General features: G+C 43.8%; 1 protein-coding gene across 5 annotated transcripts in view; it reads right to left on the minus strand.

Moving 5' to 3' along the window:
• Positions 1 to 6,804: 6,804 nt before the first annotated feature.
• STOX1 (storkhead box 1) overlaps positions 6,805 to 17,635 on the minus strand; it is a 176,088-nt gene continuing 165,257 nt past the window's right edge. For all 5 annotated transcript variants that reach the window (XM_068258578.1, XM_068258579.1, XM_068258577.1 and 2 more), the window contains 2 exons: positions 13,923 to 16,242; positions 6,805 to 7,319 (listed from right to left, as the gene is read on the minus strand). In XM_068258578.1, the coding sequence (XP_068114679.1) occupies positions 7,169 to 7,319; positions 13,923 to 16,242 (2,471 nt within the window). In that variant the 3' untranslated portion in view covers positions 6,805 to 7,168. The remainder of the gene's footprint in view (positions 7,320 to 13,922; positions 16,243 to 17,635) is intronic.

A 17,635-nucleotide genomic window follows, 5' to 3' on the forward strand; every position in this document is an offset into this window, starting at 1 on the left:
GGCTAACTGTATGCAGCAGTGTGTGGGGGGGTTAAAATTACAAACTTTTTTTCAACTGTGGTATCCTTTAAGCACCCACAAGTGAGGTGTAGTTATAACTAACAGCCGGTCCTGACCTGGTTAACAGGCTAGTCTGATATAACAAACGGTTATGAAATGACAAAAGTATAAAATATAACACATTCAGTTCTCTTTCTAGTGAAACCTCTTTAAATCAACCAGGGGCCAGCATGACATAACTACTTGTACATCATCTGGGAGCACAACATTCTATTACCGCACAAATGTAATAGCGTAACAATCAGATGGTTGGTGCACAACTTAATTTAAATCACTTTATTGTATAGTGTAACAGATTTTATGAATCCTTTAAATATTTTCCAACATTCAAACTGTTCATGTGTGGAATATAAAAACCAGATTTAAGTTTTGTATTGTACAGATTATATACATACTATTTACATGGTTTAGACTAAAACAGATGAAAAGTCTGAGCCTCGTTCTATATCCCATTTTACACAAATATATGGAGCAGTTTTCATGTAATAATTCTTTGGATTCTCTCCTTCAAAGGATTCTAGTATTTTCATTGCAATATTTTAGCTGTCTTTTTCCTGCATAGAGAACCACAAGGCAAATATTCTGATTACTGGAATTTGGCAGTGTGTGACAAGGTCACCATAAATTCATGCATTTATTTTACTTGTAGAAATGACCATCTGGGCTAGCATTTTCTAGATAGTTTCCATTTCATTAAATACATTTTGAAGGAAAAAAAATGTGCTACATTTGTCTCTATAAGAAATACAGAAATGAAAGGAGGGAAAAATAGACACATTAGCCTCAATGCACTAAGCTTTATTAAACGCTTGATAATTTACCTCATGGGTAAAATCTTTAATCGTTAAATCTATAATATCTTAGTGAATTCACAATTAAACACTCAAATCTATAACGCGTTATGTGTAAAATCTCTAATTTTGAATTCACTGAGGTAAATTATCTAACTTTTGATAGTGTTTGATAAAGCTTAGTGAATTGAGGCCATTGATTAGAGAATTTAACAAATAATGCATATTTCTAATATGTCAAACTAGCTACAAACATGTATTAATTTTATTAACATTAACTGTATTTTAGTCTTTAGTTTTAGTAAGTTTACTTCAAGCCCCTACGCACACTGAAATGGTTATACAATTCTCCCTTGTGTTGCTCAATGTTTTTGAAAAATGATCAGTAACTTCCTAAGGCCTCTTTTCTACGGGCAGTTAATAGGCAGTGACATGCCTCTCTAACTGCTCAGTGCTTGCTGAGCACACAGTTCAGCTGTCTGTGGAAAAGAGGCCTTATAGGGCTCATTTCCACGGGCAGTTGAACTGTGTTCAGCAAGCAGTTGTAAGTTTGAGAGGCATTTCACTGCATATTAACTGCCCTTGGAAATAAGGCTTTAGTTTTTAGGAAAAACACTTTGCTGGTCCATGAGCTTTAGTTTTGACTGAGCTCTTGTTTGACCACCCTAAAGTGGCCCATACACTGAGCCGATTGATCGCAAATCGATTGACTGATCAATCGATTTGCGGCTGATTTCAATCGGTCTGACATGCTTGAAAATCGAGGTTGATCTGTTAAGATTGCTTATTTTGCATTGGACTTAATAGAAATCTGATGGCAAAAAAATACCATCAGATCGATTTTTCAATAGATTTCATACTGAAATCTATTGGAAATCTGTTCCTAGTTAAAAAAAAAAAAAAAATTCCTAAACACATCAGATCAGAAATCTGATTTATCTGCTGCTAATCAAATGAGTGTCAGCGCTAATCCCGAGCTGAGCTCAGGGTAAGCTGCCGCGGAGGATGCTCAGGCCACGCTGGGTCGATTTACATACCGTATTTTTCGCCGTATAAGACGCTCCGGCATATAAGACGCACCCAGATTTAGAAGGCAAAAATCAGGAAAAAAAAAGAAAAAACTAAACCTTGATGCGTCTATGATGCAGGGGCGTCTTATGGACTTTTCACCCCCCAGTTACTCTACATACTATTACACTGACCACATAAGGGGACAGTGTAAGGATTGCCTATTCCCATGTTGCCTGCCTGTGTTCCCCTATGTGGTCAGTGTAGGGATTGGCTGTTCCTGTGTCCCCCTGTGCCTGCTGTTTCCCCCTGTGCCTGTCATGTCCTCCTGTGCCAACCATGCCCTTCTGTGCCAGCCATGTCCCCCTGTGGCAGCCATGTCCTCCTGTCAGTCTCCCCCTGTGCAAGCCATGTCCCCGTCAGTGTCCCTGTGCCAGCCATGTCCCCCTGTCAGTATCCCTGTGGCAGCCATGTCCCCCTGTCAGTGTCCCTGTGCCAGCCATGCCCCCCTGTCAGTGTCCCGGTGCCAGCCATGTCCCCCTGTCAGTATCCCTGTGGCAGCCATGTCCCCCTGTCAGTGTCCCTGTGCCAGCCATGCCCCCCTGTCAGTGTCCCGGTGCCAGCCATGTCCCCCTGTCTGTGTCCCGGTGCCAGCCATGTCCCCCTGTCAGTGTCCCTGTGCCAGCCATGCCCCCCTGTCAGTGTCCCGGTGCCAGCCATGTCCCCCTGTCTGTGTCCCGGTGCCAGCCATGTCCCCCTGTTAGTGTCCTCCTGCCAGCCATTTCCCCCTGTCAGTGTCCCCCTGTGCCGTCCGTGTCCCGCTGTGCCGGCCATGTCCCCCTGTCCATATCCCCCTGTGCCAGCAGCGTAATTACAGTATATACGTTACCTGCTCCTGCCGCCGCGCTCCTGGCTCCAGTCCTGCTTCGGGTTCCTCTTCTGCCATCCACCGATGCCTGCTGCTACAGCCGCCGCGCTCCTGGCTCCAGTCCTGCTTCGGGTTCCTCTTCTGCCATCCACCGATGCCTGCTGCTACAGCCGCCGCGCTCCTGGCTCCAGTCCTGCTTCGGGATCCTCTTCTCCCATCTACCGCTGTTGCAGCCGCCGAACATCGCTGGCCGGTGAGTCCTAATTAGCCGCGCGGTGATTACGCAATCAGCACACGTGCGCCGGGGTCACGCATGCGGGGTCACGCATGCGTGACCCCGGCGCACGTGTGCTGATTGCGTAATCACCGCGCGGCTAATTAGGACTCACCGGCCAGCGATGTTCGGCGGCTGCAACAGCGGTAGATGGGAGAAGAGGATCCCGAAGCAGGACTGGAGCCAGGAGCGCGGCGGCTGTAGCAGCAGGCATCGGTGGATGGCAGAAGAGGAACCCGAAGCAGGACTGGAGCCAGGAGCGCGGCGGCTGTAGCAGCAGGCATCGGTGGATGGCAGAAGAGGAACCCGAAGCAGGACTGGAGCCAGGAGCGCGGCGGCAGGAGCAGGTAACGTATATACCGCTTCCCTGCGCACCTCTGCATAACAAAATCTGTACCTTCGCCGCATAAGACGCACCCACTTTTCCCCAACAATTTTGGGGAAGAAAAAGTGCGTCTTATACGGCGAAAAATACGGTAATTTTTTTTTTTGTTACACGCAGCTAGCACTTTACCCACACCACCGTCCTCCGCTGCCTCTGTCCGCCAGTACCGGGTCCCATCACTGACGGATGTGGCCAGTCTTCCGCATGCACAGGGGTTCTGAATGCGCATGGGCAGTATGGAGGGAGTGCACTGCGCTTGCGTCGACTGGCTGAAATGTCAGGACCCGGTACTGGCGGAGAAAGGCTTTTTTTTTTTTTTTTTTTTTTTTTATAGTATTGCTTAATTCCACTACCTCATCTGAATACTTCTCTGATAAGTCATGAAAAAAACCTTGCACTGCAAAATTAATAGAATAAACAGCATTTCATAACACCTGTCAAAGGTCAATCTAAAATGTATACAATTTAGGTGGAGGATTTATAGAAGTCTGAAGATCATTCACAAACCAAATTGTAAGGGTTTTATAGGTAGTTTACCTTCAGCACATACAAGGTAGTTTAATGGGGCATTATAGTGAATTATCAGAATTTAAGAAATTAGGTGGCTTTACATTAAAGAAAAAGTCAAAATTGAAAAACAAGAAAAGTTGCATGAGAATTTGGGGGGGGGGGGGGGGAAGGAGGAGACAACAAATGAAATAGCTATATATACACATATTTTCCTCCATTCAAAGATGTAGGAATGGTGGTAGGTTCGTATCAACTAGAGGTCCCGCTGCTGAAGTTGCCCTACCTAGCTACACTGCTCTTACTAGCAGCATAGCTCCTGAAGCCCCCTCGAGCAGGCTCTTTTGTGAACACCTCTCTGCATCCATCCATTTCTGCTCCCCCCCAAGTGTACTGTGCATACAAGCATAATGGACATGCACAGTACACCTGTGTGGTGAACAAATGCAGAGAAGGGTCCACAAAATAGCCTGCTTGAGGGGCAGTGCCTCAGGAGCCATGCTGCTAGTAAGAGCCCATTTCCACTATTGCAACTTCGCATAGCCAATACAAGTGGATGGGACGGTTTCCACTTGTCAGGAAAGTACAGCGTTTTCGTCCGAGTGAAAAAGCCGCATGGTAGAGCCATCAATTTGCATACCGCTATGCAATTCGCATACAATGTATTTAAATAGGGAATTCGCATGCAAATTCATATGGCAATAAAGCAGACAGAGACTGGCACTACGACAGCGTGCAAATAATTCACATATAGTAAACTTGTGGATAGGACAATTCCAGGGTATGTCGCACGTACCAAAACAGCGTGCTCAGGATCCGGAGAAGAAAAACAAGCATCAAGTTCAATCAACAGGTAGAAATATAAGGATCCGGCACTGTATCACTGGTATAAAAAGAGCTTTATTTCTAACGGCTCTTCCAAATGCTTAAAAGTTATTGTTGCATATCATCGAATATTTTGCACATACCCGTTGTGGTCAGATGAGGTTGTAGGGCATGGTGGTAACGCCCGCCTAACGTCCGTTTCGCTTTGCAGCGTCTTCAGAGGCAGTGTGGCCACAGGACTTGGACACTGGGAGGGGGTAGCGCACTCCATTTTGTGTATTGTAGTGTGGCCACACTGCCTCTGAAGACGCTGCAAAGCAAAACGGACGTTAGGCGGGCCGTTACCACCACCACCACCACGCCCCACAACCTCAGCTGACCACAACGGGTATGTGCAAAATATTCGATGATATGCAATAATAACTTTTAAGCATTTGGAAGAGCCGTTAGAAATAAAGCTCTTTTTATACCAGTGATGTAGTGCCGGATCCTTATATTTCTACCTGTTGATTGAACTTGGTATGCAAATTCGCATGGAATCAATGGAAAAAGGACGCAGGCACTGCCATGGTTAAATTCGCATACATAGTCATCCATGCAAATTCGCATGCAACTTTTTACTGCGGTGATTCCCACCGCACAAGTGGAAACTGGCTAAGAGCAGCTTAGGTAGGTAGGGTACCTTCGGCAGCGGCTCGAGGGACTTCTAGAAGATAGGAACATACCGCCATTCCTATATCTTTGAAGGGAGGAAAATTCATTTTTAAAACAGCCATTATAATTGTTGTCCCCCCACAAATGAATAAGCTAATTACCATAAGTCGCTAACCATCACAAGCAACGGGATGCCCACTGAATAGACAATTGTGACAGCTCCAGGGCTGTGGAGTCAGTACAAAAGTCATCGGACACCTCAGTTTGTGAAACCACCAAACTCCAGGTGCCCAAAATTGCTCAGACTCCAAGTCCACAGCCCTGGGAAGCATTTCTACCGCACACCTATTTTATGGTTTCTTTTTGCTTAAAAGAAAAGATTGCAGGCCTCGCTACAGGTCAGTGAGATGCCATTAATGCCAGCTTGCATGTAAGTTATATGAAGCTTAGAATTCTGCAAATCAAAAATTGTCAGCAAGTGCATTTGACTACCACAGTTTTGAGCCATTTGTATTAAATTTGCATGCAAGCCAAAAATTCTCTCATTGGCTGTTTAGTCCTTACATGGATCGTACTGAAACATATGTAGGGTGAATAAATCAGCAGTTGGGAGTATCCCACAAGCTCCTGCAGTAAGCGCCTTCTTTAGAAAAAAAAATTATTTTGAAAGTTCTGGGTTATAAAAATAAAACCACATTGAATGTTGCATGCAATGGTAATCAGCCGAGCACCCATTCACAAGCCTCAGTAACCTTCATGGTTATCTGGTATGACCCAATTAAGGATGAGCTCATCCTAACTAATTAACGGGAGACTGTTTAACAGTCATTAAAGGGAACCCAAGATACAGGATAAAGAAAATATACATACCTGATGCTTTCTCCGGCCTGATCACGCCCAAATTGTCCTTCTGCCTCTCCACAATTGGCCCCAGAAAGTCCTCTGGTCCAGGGCCCAGCTGCATTCACGTTGCCGAAGCATTCTGCACCTGCGTCGTCTGGCTCCGACTGGACAAATTTCCGTGGTCAGTTGCGAGGGGACTGAGTGGGAGAAATCAGGCCGGAGGAAGCCCCAGGTATCTATTTTCTTTATAATCATCCATCTCCGGTACACAGGTAAGCTTTCTATGTTCAAATCTGAAATAAGAAGTATGGAAGCCACCAGTGCAGATTAAATGTTCCGACTCCACTCTCTCATGCTTACCTGCATGTCTGTTCCTGAAGTGTGGCTCAAGCTACTAAAGCTGAAACATCACAATGGCAGCCAAAGGCCTGTCATTCTTTGGAAACTGACTGAAGAAGGCAGCTTACATGTTCATGTCAGGTTCTCTTTAAAAAGGTTATATATTTACATAACAACATTCCAGGTAAGCTCCCTGGTAGGCTTTCAGTTCTGCATTGAAATAAAATGAGAAATCAGTTTTGTAGGATACACATAGACCTGTATTTTTACACATCATCTTCCATATATTTAAGCAAAGTTATCAACTTTCATTATTTAAACAATGAGAAGTACAAATATAAATAACTGGATATTTCCTTGTATTAAAAAGCAAAAATATAAAATAAAAAAAACATGCAAAAGCTGGTAGAGTAAAGAGGTGGTGGCTGGAGAGTGTACTCTTGTCTCTGACACAGGAGACCTGGTTCAAATCACAACTCTTCCTGTTCAGTAAAGAGACCTCGGGCAAGTCTCCCTAACACTGCTATTGCCTACAGAGCGCCCCCTAGTGGCTGCAGCTCTGGGGCTTTGAGTCCGCCAGGAGCAAAGCGTGATATAAATGTTCTGTGTCTTGTCTACACGTTTATGGCCGGAGTCAGCTGCATTAGGGAATTGGAGGTAAGAAGTCCGTCATTCTTGTTACTGATGTCCAGATTCTGCAGGAATGTCCTTTTCTTCAGTGTTTCCAGAATCATGGAGTTATTGGACGCCAGGCTTATCCGGGTTCTGCAACAGAAAGACACAGAGTTACCGGAAAGGACCATTTACAATGGATTGCTGGGATTCGCCAACTTACTTCACCGAGGGCTTATTTAATAATTTTGCCGACGTTTTTATAAGATTTGACTCCCCAGTAGGGATGATCAATAAGATGCAAATAAGAGGTGAAATCCCGCTGGTCTGTCTTCAAGCAGCATAAAATTATGTACAAAATTTGCCTAATCCAGCATCAACTCAGAATTATTTGCATGTTACTGACTTTTCCCTACTTACCAATGTGACTGTCCATGGCCCCCTCCAGCCCCGCACTATTCAGTAAGGCGTTCTTGGGCAAGACTCCATAACGCTGCTACTGCCTACTGAGTGCGCTCTAGTGGCTGCCTCACAAGTGCTTTGAGTCAGACAGGAGAAAAGCGCTATACAAATATTGGAATTATTACATTTATAACACCCACTCTTCTCGCCCCCTTTCCGCTTCACCACAGTATAGTAAATATTGTTCTTATTGTTGAAGTTCTGCACAGATACATCAGTTTGAGGTTCGTTAGACATTCGTCAACTTCTGGGCCCAGCTTAAAGAGACACTGAAGCGAAAAAAAAAAATATGATATAGTGAATTGGTTGTGTACTATGAATAATTACTAGAAGATTAGCAGCAAAGAAAATATTCTCATATTTTTATTTTCAGGTATATAGTGTGTTTTCTAACATTGCATCATTCTCTAATATGTGCAGATTACACAACACTCAGCATTCAAAATGAGTCTTTCAGAGCAGTCTGTGAACTAATGACCTCTCCTCTGGCAGAGAAAAGTAAACAGTTCAATTACAGTTGAGATAATAAAAGTCAGATAACAGCCCTCTCCACGACTTTGAAAGTCGTAGAGATGAATGGCTTTTTTGCATAGAGATAACAACTGGAGTTTCTTAACTCTTCCTGTACTGGAAACAATTACACTGATGTATCATGATATTATGATTTGTATGTGTAGCACAGCTAAGAAATAAAACATTAAGATCAAATATTTTTTTCGCTTCAGTGTCTCTTTAAAGGACACCTGAACTGAAAGCAATATGTAGGCTGTCATATTTGTTTCTTATTAAACAATATCAGTGCTGTTGATGTATTTGGCTGCAGCAGTATCTGAAGTATGACTGAATGACGCATCTGAAACCCGTATGACGCTAATCCAGTCAAACATCTGATCTGCATGCTTGTTCAGGGTCTATGGTTAAAAGTATTAGAGGCAAAGTATCAGCAAGACAGCCAGGTAAGTTGCATTGCTCAAAAGGAAACCAATATGGCAGCCTCCATATCCCCATCACGTCAGGTGTGCTTTAGTGTGGGGGACACGTGATTGGCTTGGATGGATATTTTTAGCCAGTGATTTGTTTCCTGTCTTCTTCCCACCCCCTCACCTCTCCACAGAACAATTTATATTATACCGCCAACCTGAACATGCATGCTCCATCACTGGCTGTCAGTTGGTTGAAACAAAAAAAGAATTCTGGTTGGCACGATTTGAGTGATTGTATTTGGCTTTAAAAAAAAAAAGTTTGCTTTCTTAAAACAGAAAGAATTTGCGATAATGCAGGTTGGAGTGAGCTTGAGATGTCTCCCAGTGCATCACTGCTGAATATATGCAAATTAACCATTGTACCCTTAGAAACTAAACACACCTCCAGAACCGCTGGAATGCAATGATGTGTCAGCTTGTTAATTTGTACAGAGCCCTAATAATCCAACATGCATACAGACTGTTTCGGATTGTTTGATCCTCATCAGTGCATGGCATGGATTAATTTGGCTCTATGGAGTAGGGCTTTGTAACACAGAGAGGTACAGACTAACCAGCAAGCTCATGGTGAACCAGAAGTCATTGGAGTGTGTGAGGGGCTACAATGGTCCTAAAAGCCCCCTTACTACAATGCTAAGAAAAACAAAAAAGTTTGCTTTCTTAAAACAGAAAGAATTTGCGATAATGCAGGTTGGAGTGAGCATGAGATGTCTCCCAGTGCATCACTGCCGAATATATGCAAGGTAACCATTGTTGCCCTTAGAAGTTAAACACACCTCCAGGACCGCTGGACACAGAGATTAGCACTAGATTACTGAGTAAATAAAATGTTTATATATTCCGACACCTGAAGCCCAGCACCAACACAGAACCCTATTTTGATGTTCCAGTCTGGATGCCTGGCTGGAAACTTCAAAGTAGGGTTCTGTGTTGGTGCTGGACTTCAGGTGTCGGGAATATATAACATTATAACAATCCTCATCCATGCCCTCATAATTTCCCGCCTTGACTACTGCAATGCCCTTCTGTCTGGTCTCCCTATGACCCGAACAGCCCCACTGCAGTCCATCATGAATGCGGCAGCCAGAATTATCCACTGCTCCCATCGCTCCACCACGGCGGATCCCCTCCTAGAATCCCTCCACTGGCTTCCTATCCAGTCCAGAATCAGATTCAAGATACTGTCTGACCTACAAATCTGTCCACAAAACCTGTCCAACCTACATTTCCGATCTTACTCAGAGGTACACACCTAGCCGCTCACTCCGCTCTTCCAATGAACTTCGCCTAACCGCCCCCCGAATCACCCAGTCCCATGCACACCTCCAGGATTTCTCAAGAGCTGCTCCAACACTATGGAACTCCCTACCTCCACCCATTAGGACAGCCCCCTCCAACATCTTCAAGAAAGCCCTCAAAACTCACCTTTTCACTCTGGCCTACCACCCCTCACAAGTGCTCTAAACCTACAGCTGAACTCTGGTCCCCTACCATTCGTGTCCTTACCTCTCCCTTTAGATTGTAAGCCTTTGGGCAGGGTCCTCCTCCCTTTGTGTCCTACCTGATCTTGCACCTCCATTACTGTGCACCCATGCTATGCATCTGAGTGAACCTAACTTGCCTAACTCCATGCTCCCATCCAGTGACTGACTAAGCATTACCTGGTACTCATACTATGGTGTGTGATCTGGTTTTCTTGTATTCCTGTATTGTCATATTGCTGTATGTCACCCCTAAATATTGTCTGTAACCTAAATTAATGTTCAGCGCTGCGTAATATGTTGGCGCTTTATAAATACAATAAATAATAAAATAATAAATTTCATTTACTGCTGATGCAGGAACCCAGAAAAGGGCCATCGTTTCTCCATCTAGAAAGATTGCCTATGGTCTGAGCAGGACAACCATTTCCACATCAGTATCTCTACAGGACAGCAGTCATTTCTACTTGCTGCCTGCTCCATACACTAAAGCCTGGTACACACTTTCAATTATGATTGGCCAATCACTGACCAATATTACCACCTCTATGTAGTATGAGGGTCAACAGATTTATTTTCAATACTATGAACTGATTTTGTTAGTAAGCTTGCATACTACATAGAGGTGGTACAATTAGCCTGTGATTGGCCAATTATAATAGAAAGTGTGTACCAGGCCTAAGTTCCTGGCTTGCAGAATATGCAGACCTGGCCACTGTGTAGATGACTGCCTACAAAATCAACTTCAGTACTGATTGTGTTCACCAGAGACTGCAGTCACAGGATCATTTTCCTTTGTCAATCTCCACGGCCACCCACAGGAACGCCCCACATACCCTGTGTAATAATCTTCCTGGTTTGTATCAGGGGGCCCATACATTATTTGATATTGCAGGTCAATTCAACCTCCCTATTTAATAATTGTATTAAATCAAAAGAAATTTGTGCTAAAACATGGCCGTCCAATCGGCACTAGGACAATTTCCAATAAATGTCATGCTGAAATCTGCTGGAAATCGCTGTGAAGTGTGTGGGCAGGCAATAGATCCCTTTCTGATCATATTCAATCAGAAAGGGATCTATCATAATGGTCGATCTGGCCATATATCAAGTTATGTTTAGCCAGCTTAAAAAGGATACATCTGGGAAGTATTAGAAATTTACTTACTTGGGGTTTTCTCCATCCCCTGGAAGCCTATTTGTCCCTTGCTGCAGCTCCAGTTTCCTGGGATCCCCTCCATAGCAGCCGACACTGCCAGGTCAGTGGCCACTGCGCATGTGTGCTCCTGTAGCAGCCACAGAGGGGACTCCAGCAGTGTTGCCAACTCATCCTTTTAATTACTAACACATGAATTATACAGGTTGTGTGGCTAGGTAGATGCAGTTCAAGGATATTCGAAGTGACATGTGACATGATGAGATAGACATGGGTATGTACAGTGCCTAGCACACAACTATGCTGTGTTCCTTTTTTTTCCTTTCTCTGCCTGAAATAGTTAAATATCAGTCATGTAAGTGGCTGACTCAGTCCTGACTGAGACAGGAAGTGACTACAGTGTGACCCTCACTGATAAGAAATTCCCCCTTTTATATCTTTCTTGCTCTCAGAAGCCATTTTCTGCTAGGAAGGTGTTTTTCAGTTGGAATTTCTTATCAGTGAGGGTCACACTGTAGTCACTTCCTGTCTGAGTCAGGACTGAGTCAGCCACTTGCATACCTGATGTTTAACTCTTTCAGACAGAGAAGAAAAAAAGGAACACAGCATAGTTATTTGTGTGCTAGGCACTGTACATACACATGTCTATCTCATCATGTCACTTCGGGTATCCTTTAAGGTACCAATTATGTGCAAATAGCCCCTGAACCTGTATAACTTCAATGTGTCAGTAATTAAAGGGATTAGTTGGCAACACTGGACCCTAGCTTGGAATGTAGCTGTGGCATGGGATGAAACACCTAGGCTTCCAAGAGCTGGAGAAAGCCCCAGATAAGGAAATCTGATTTTTGATAATTCCCAGATGTATCCTTTAAAAGTGAACCCGAGATAAGAGTTGTGTGGAGGCTGCCATATTCATTTCCTTGCAAAACACAAGAGAAGCAATTGCTCACCCCCAGTCGGCAATCTGCCATTTTATATGGTCCGCAGACAGCCTGTCAGCCAATCAGGTGTAATGGGATACACCCAGGTCTGTAGTACCAAATCTAGCAGCTGCATAGGTTCAGCAAAAAAAACTGGTGAGATGTTTGGTTGCACATAATCGTAGACTGTCACCAGCAGGGGGCACCACATGCAGGTATACCTCTCAATGCCCCCCTCCCTAACCACTTACTAGAGTCTGCATACTGGGAACTGATTTATTTTTTTTTTAAAACAAACACTGGTGCACATGACAGGCACGGTGCTCTGCCACCGCCCAGGACCCCCAAATCCCCATGCGGCACCAAGAGGGGGAGGAGTGCAGGACTCCCACCGCCAGGGGGCTTGCCCACACTGCCTCCAACTAAATGCTGGATGCAAAACACACAAGAAGCAATTGCTCACTTCCAGTCGTCAATCTACCATTTTATAGGGTCCGTAGACAGCCTGTCAGCCAATCAGGTGTAATGGTATACACCCGTGTCTGCAGTACCAAATCTAGGAGCTGTATAGGTTCAGCAAAAAAAAAAAAAAAAGAAAAAATTAAAAAAGTGATAGATGCAGTCACACAATCGTAGCACTGAGAGCTATACCACGTGGTGCCCTCTGCTGGTGACAGTCTACAATTATGTGCGACCAGACCTCCCACCTGTTTTTTTGCTGAACCTATGCAGCTCCTGCTAGATTTGGTACTGCAGACACGGGTGTATACTGTTAAGGTGGCCATACACTAATAGCTTTGCAGTAGATTCGACCATCAGATAGATTTGTCATATGCCTGTCAAGTCGAATCTTACAGGAATCTATCTGATGTGTGCCACACACTAGGAACAGATTTCCAATAGATTTCAGAATGAAATCTATTAGAAATCTACTGAAAATCTATCTCAATGCATTATTGGACTAATAGATCCAATGCAACTCTATGGGCCATTGATCTGCTGCTGGCAGACTTTCCATCCTGTCAGATTAAATCGCAAATCGATCGATTGGCTGATTTGAAAGAATCGATTTCTGAACGATCCATTCTATAGAATCAATCGATTGATTGATGACTGAAATCGACCAGTGTATGGGCCCCTTAACACTTGATTGGCTGATAGACTGTCTGTGGCAGATTGCTGGCTGGGAGTGAGCAATTTGTTCTTGTGTGTTTTGCATTCAGCATTTAGATAGAGGCAGTGTGTGGGTAAATCCCCTGGTGGTGGGAGTACCGGGGCTCACCTGCACTCCCACTCTTGTGTCACATGAGGATTTGGGGGTCCCAGGCGGTGGCAGAGCCCAGGGCCCCCATGTGTCGTGTACCAGCGTGGTTTTTTTATATTCATTTCCTTTTAAGCAATATCAGTTGCCTGGCTGTCCTGCTGATCCTCTGCCTCTAATACTTTCAGCCATAGTCCCTGAACAAGCATGCAGCAGATCAGGTGTTTCTGACATTGTCAGATATGACAAGATTAGCTGCATGCTCGTGTCTGGTGTGATTCAGACACTACTGCAGCCAAATAGATCAGCAGGGCTGCCAGACAACTGGTACGTTTAAAAGGAAACAAATATGGCAGCCTCCATATCACTCTCTGTATGGGTGGCTTTAAAAAGTCTAATTCCAGGATTTTCTGGGTTCACTTTAGGCTTAAAATGTGTTTCAACATCAGGCTCATTGCACACAATCAGATTACCTCTTTAAAACTCTTACCGTGGGGATTCTATTCCACTGTCACCCGTAGTGCTATGGTTTTCATTCTGGTTGGTTTCTAGTGGGGTACTCTTTGCACTGAATAGCTTCAGCGCATGTTCATAACACGTCCTCATTTCCCCAGATTGCTGCCTTGGATCCTCCACATGCTTCTCGTTGCTTCCTTTAATGGAAGTTTGTACAGTGTCTGCCATGGAGTTACAGTCACTGGAGTTGCAGTAGTCAAATATACTACCGTCCACTAGCTCTGAAGGCTGAATACCTGGAACAGCATCATCATCTTCTGGATGGCTGAGGAGATACTGAGACAACGGCTGGCTGACATTTCCTTTGAGGAGTAGAGAGGGCTTTGTACAACTTTGCGCACAGTCCGAAGAAAAGACAGAATGAGCGCACTCTTCTCGATGATGGCCAATGGAGGGTTTAAACTGATGTAAAGGCGATCTCTTAGACTCCCAGTGGCTTGGAGAGGATTCCGATGCACTACAGCTGTCTTCATGCACTTCATTCCAATTCAGCGTGTCCATGTTCTGCATGCATATATCCAGATTCTCACACATCCCCAAATGGTCATCTGTGTCAGCTTCAAAGGAATAGGAGCAAGAAGCATCTTCGTTATCCACAACATTTGTGTAGCAGTCTGGATCATCTTCAGGATTTCCTTCTACCTGAGAATTGGTAAATGATTGGTATTTTTGCAAGTCTTTCGTTTTCACACCACTTGTTGCATAACAATTCATCTGCTCGGTTTCTGCTTCTTCTAATGAGCCAATGTATGACTGACAAAAACTCTTAGAAGCATTTAGGGTTTTACAAACATTGCTTTGACTGTGCTGTAAAAGGCAATTAACTGTGTTGATCTTGCTACAATACAGCCCCGAAGAGAAGGTCTTCTCTCTTTCATGTTCCCAAGTCACCTCAGATTTTAACAACATGTTGGTTTGATTGTCTCCGTAAAGTGAAGTTCCTTCCTCACCAGACAAGCCCAAGGCAGAGCTGTGCTCTCTGTTTTGTTTGAACTTGTCATCTATCCTTAGAGTGCTGGACTGTGGGTAATTAGGAGGATATTCTCTCAAATCATCTTTGTCACTAACAGGTACCATCTGGTCTTGGAACAGTTCTTCACTATCATAATCAACCACAGGCCTCTCAGACTTTAAATGTTTTGTGTCACCCTCAGCATTTGATCCTGGACAGTCTAATGACTTTGACCTGAGAACATTTTTTCGATCTTTTCCAGAGTTTGCCCGTTTTGTATCCTTTACAGATCTGTGTCCACTAATGTTACCATTATCCCTGTAGGAGATGCCCTCAAAAGGGTTTTGGATTTGCCTTTTGTAGTGGGCCTCATGTTTTTCAACATCTGCACTGGATGGAGTGAAGACATCTGGCGTTAACATGTCCTCCACTCCGCTGGTCTGGTGACCGGACTTCTTCACTGCACCTGACTCTACTTGTATGGACGATCTCTGAGCACAGGTGTCCTTTTTACTTTTCTCTTTACTGGCCTGAACTTTTTTATGGTACTTTGACAGCCTACCGTTCTTCTTTCTGCCACTCTTCGTGTTATGTCCATTTTTGTTCCTGATTATATCTGTAGAGGTCCCCTTGCTAAAGTACTTTTTCTGTTCTTCAATTTTCTGCATCAGCAGTGTGTGTTTCATCAAGTTGTCCACAGTAAGAACTGGGTTGATGCGCTTAATGATTTCATGTTCGATGTCACGTGGGATATTATCTAAGCTATCTTCATCTCTCACTGGCCATTCCTCTGGTGGGAACTGTGCAGAGAAGCTCACCAGCTCTTTCTTGGATTTCTCCTTCTTGGACACATTTCTCCAGAAAAGACTGATGCCAAATTTCTTATTGCATTTTTCTTTATCTTTTAGGGCAAGCTGAGGCTTAGTCTTGGCACATGCATGATGGTCCTGGGAGGTGGAGGTGGCTTGGTTTAGTACAGAAGGTTTTGAATCTTTAACAGTTCTTTGCTCTTTTGCATTACTCTCGTTGATGGACTGCTGCCCTAGTATATTCTGAGTGGAGCTCTCAGAGAAACAGCTGCAAGATCGGCAGTGAGAGACAGGGGGGACGTTAGCTTTGGTTAAATCCGCACAACTCTCCATGCTTACGAGATAAGTGACAGTTGGCGGTGTGGCAGAAATAGCCTCAGCTGTGCCGCACTTGTGCGAAAATGGCTTTCTAGTAATGTAGTAAGTCTGAGGAGTGACAATGAAGTAGCCTTCTCCAGTGTGGAATACTTTTCTTTCTTTAATGAGTGTCCCAAGCGTGGAATACAGGATTTCCTGAGATGGTGTTGCAATACCTATGAAACAAAATATTGTCTTTAGTAAATTAAATGAAACCACTGAAAAAATAAAGTATAATTTTGATAACAGTCACATAGTTATGAACTAAAAATAGCTCCAGCAAAAATTCAGTCTCAAGCTCAAGGTGGGCATATACAATACGACCAATTCATTCAGTCTTTAGGCCGGTTTGATACAATGATTCGCAGAAAGAAAAGGAGGACTTTAGAAAACCTGTAGATCTTCCAAGACACAAAAAAAACAAACCAGAAGACTACCGGGAGCCCCTTATGGTGTAATATCAGAAAAAAATTACTAGAGGGAACACAAATAAATGGGATGGGTACTCAAAAAACTGAGTTGCAGTACAGCAACCATTGTAATAAGCTCGAGTATGAAGGGTCCTATTGCCTCGTGGACCGGGTTGGGTCGCTCTCCAGAAAAAATATACTTGGGTAAAAACTTGTGAAACAATTGTTCAAACTAAGGCATTCCCCCTAAAGGGTTGTGAGAATTAATAGATGGGAGAGAGGCTCCTAGAAAAATGGCAATCTCCATTTTCGCTACCCTCTCCCCCCTTATGCTAGGGTCACACTTATTTGAATCGCACGCAAAAACACACAATAGTCCCTGGGCTGCACACAAAAAAAAAAAAACGCATTGGTATGCGTCTTTCAATGCATTTTTTAAACCGATCAACCAGTTAATTCTTTCTGCATACTGAAAAGAGAATGCATGCGTTCTGCATGCAATCAATGTCTTCCTATGGTGCACAAAACAAAACAAAACAAAACAAAAACCCATGAGTTTTTGACCAAATAAGGTAAAAACTAATTTAAAAATATTTTTTTTTTACTTGTTAGGAATATTCATTAAAAAACAAAAATAGAACCGCATGAAAAAACGAATAAAAAAAGCACACAAAAATGCAAGAGCAGGAAAAACCGCAAAAACCACCCATGACAGAAAACTGATGGTTTTCTGCATGGACAAGTGTGACGCCAGTGTTGGAAGCTGACCACATCTGGTATACTTTAGCCTTTGCAGCCACGTTACTCAATTAAGGGGCCCATACACTTAACGATTATCCTGCCGATATACAGCAGATTTGATCACTGTGATTGAATCTGCTGTGAAATTGTTGCGCAAACTCTGACCGAACGATCGATTTGTGTCTGAAATCGATCGTTCCTGCCGATCCGTCCGTGTGGAAGATTTTGCTCGATCGCCGGCGGGTCGGGAGTGTGTCGATAGTGGCGTTCGAATGCCCGACGACCGACGCTAGCGGCAATACATTACCTATCCATCAACAAGTACATTTTTACGTGTTATGGGTGTAATGCGTAAAATTTTATGCATTACACCCGTAACGCATAAAAATGTACTTGTTGATGTCTGCAATAGCTTCCT

The sequence above is a fragment of the Hyperolius riggenbachi genome, chromosome 10, assembly GCF_040937935.1.
Source record: "Hyperolius riggenbachi isolate aHypRig1 chromosome 10, aHypRig1.pri, whole genome shotgun sequence".
Taxonomy (NCBI): domain Eukaryota; kingdom Metazoa; phylum Chordata; class Amphibia; order Anura; family Hyperoliidae; genus Hyperolius; species Hyperolius riggenbachi.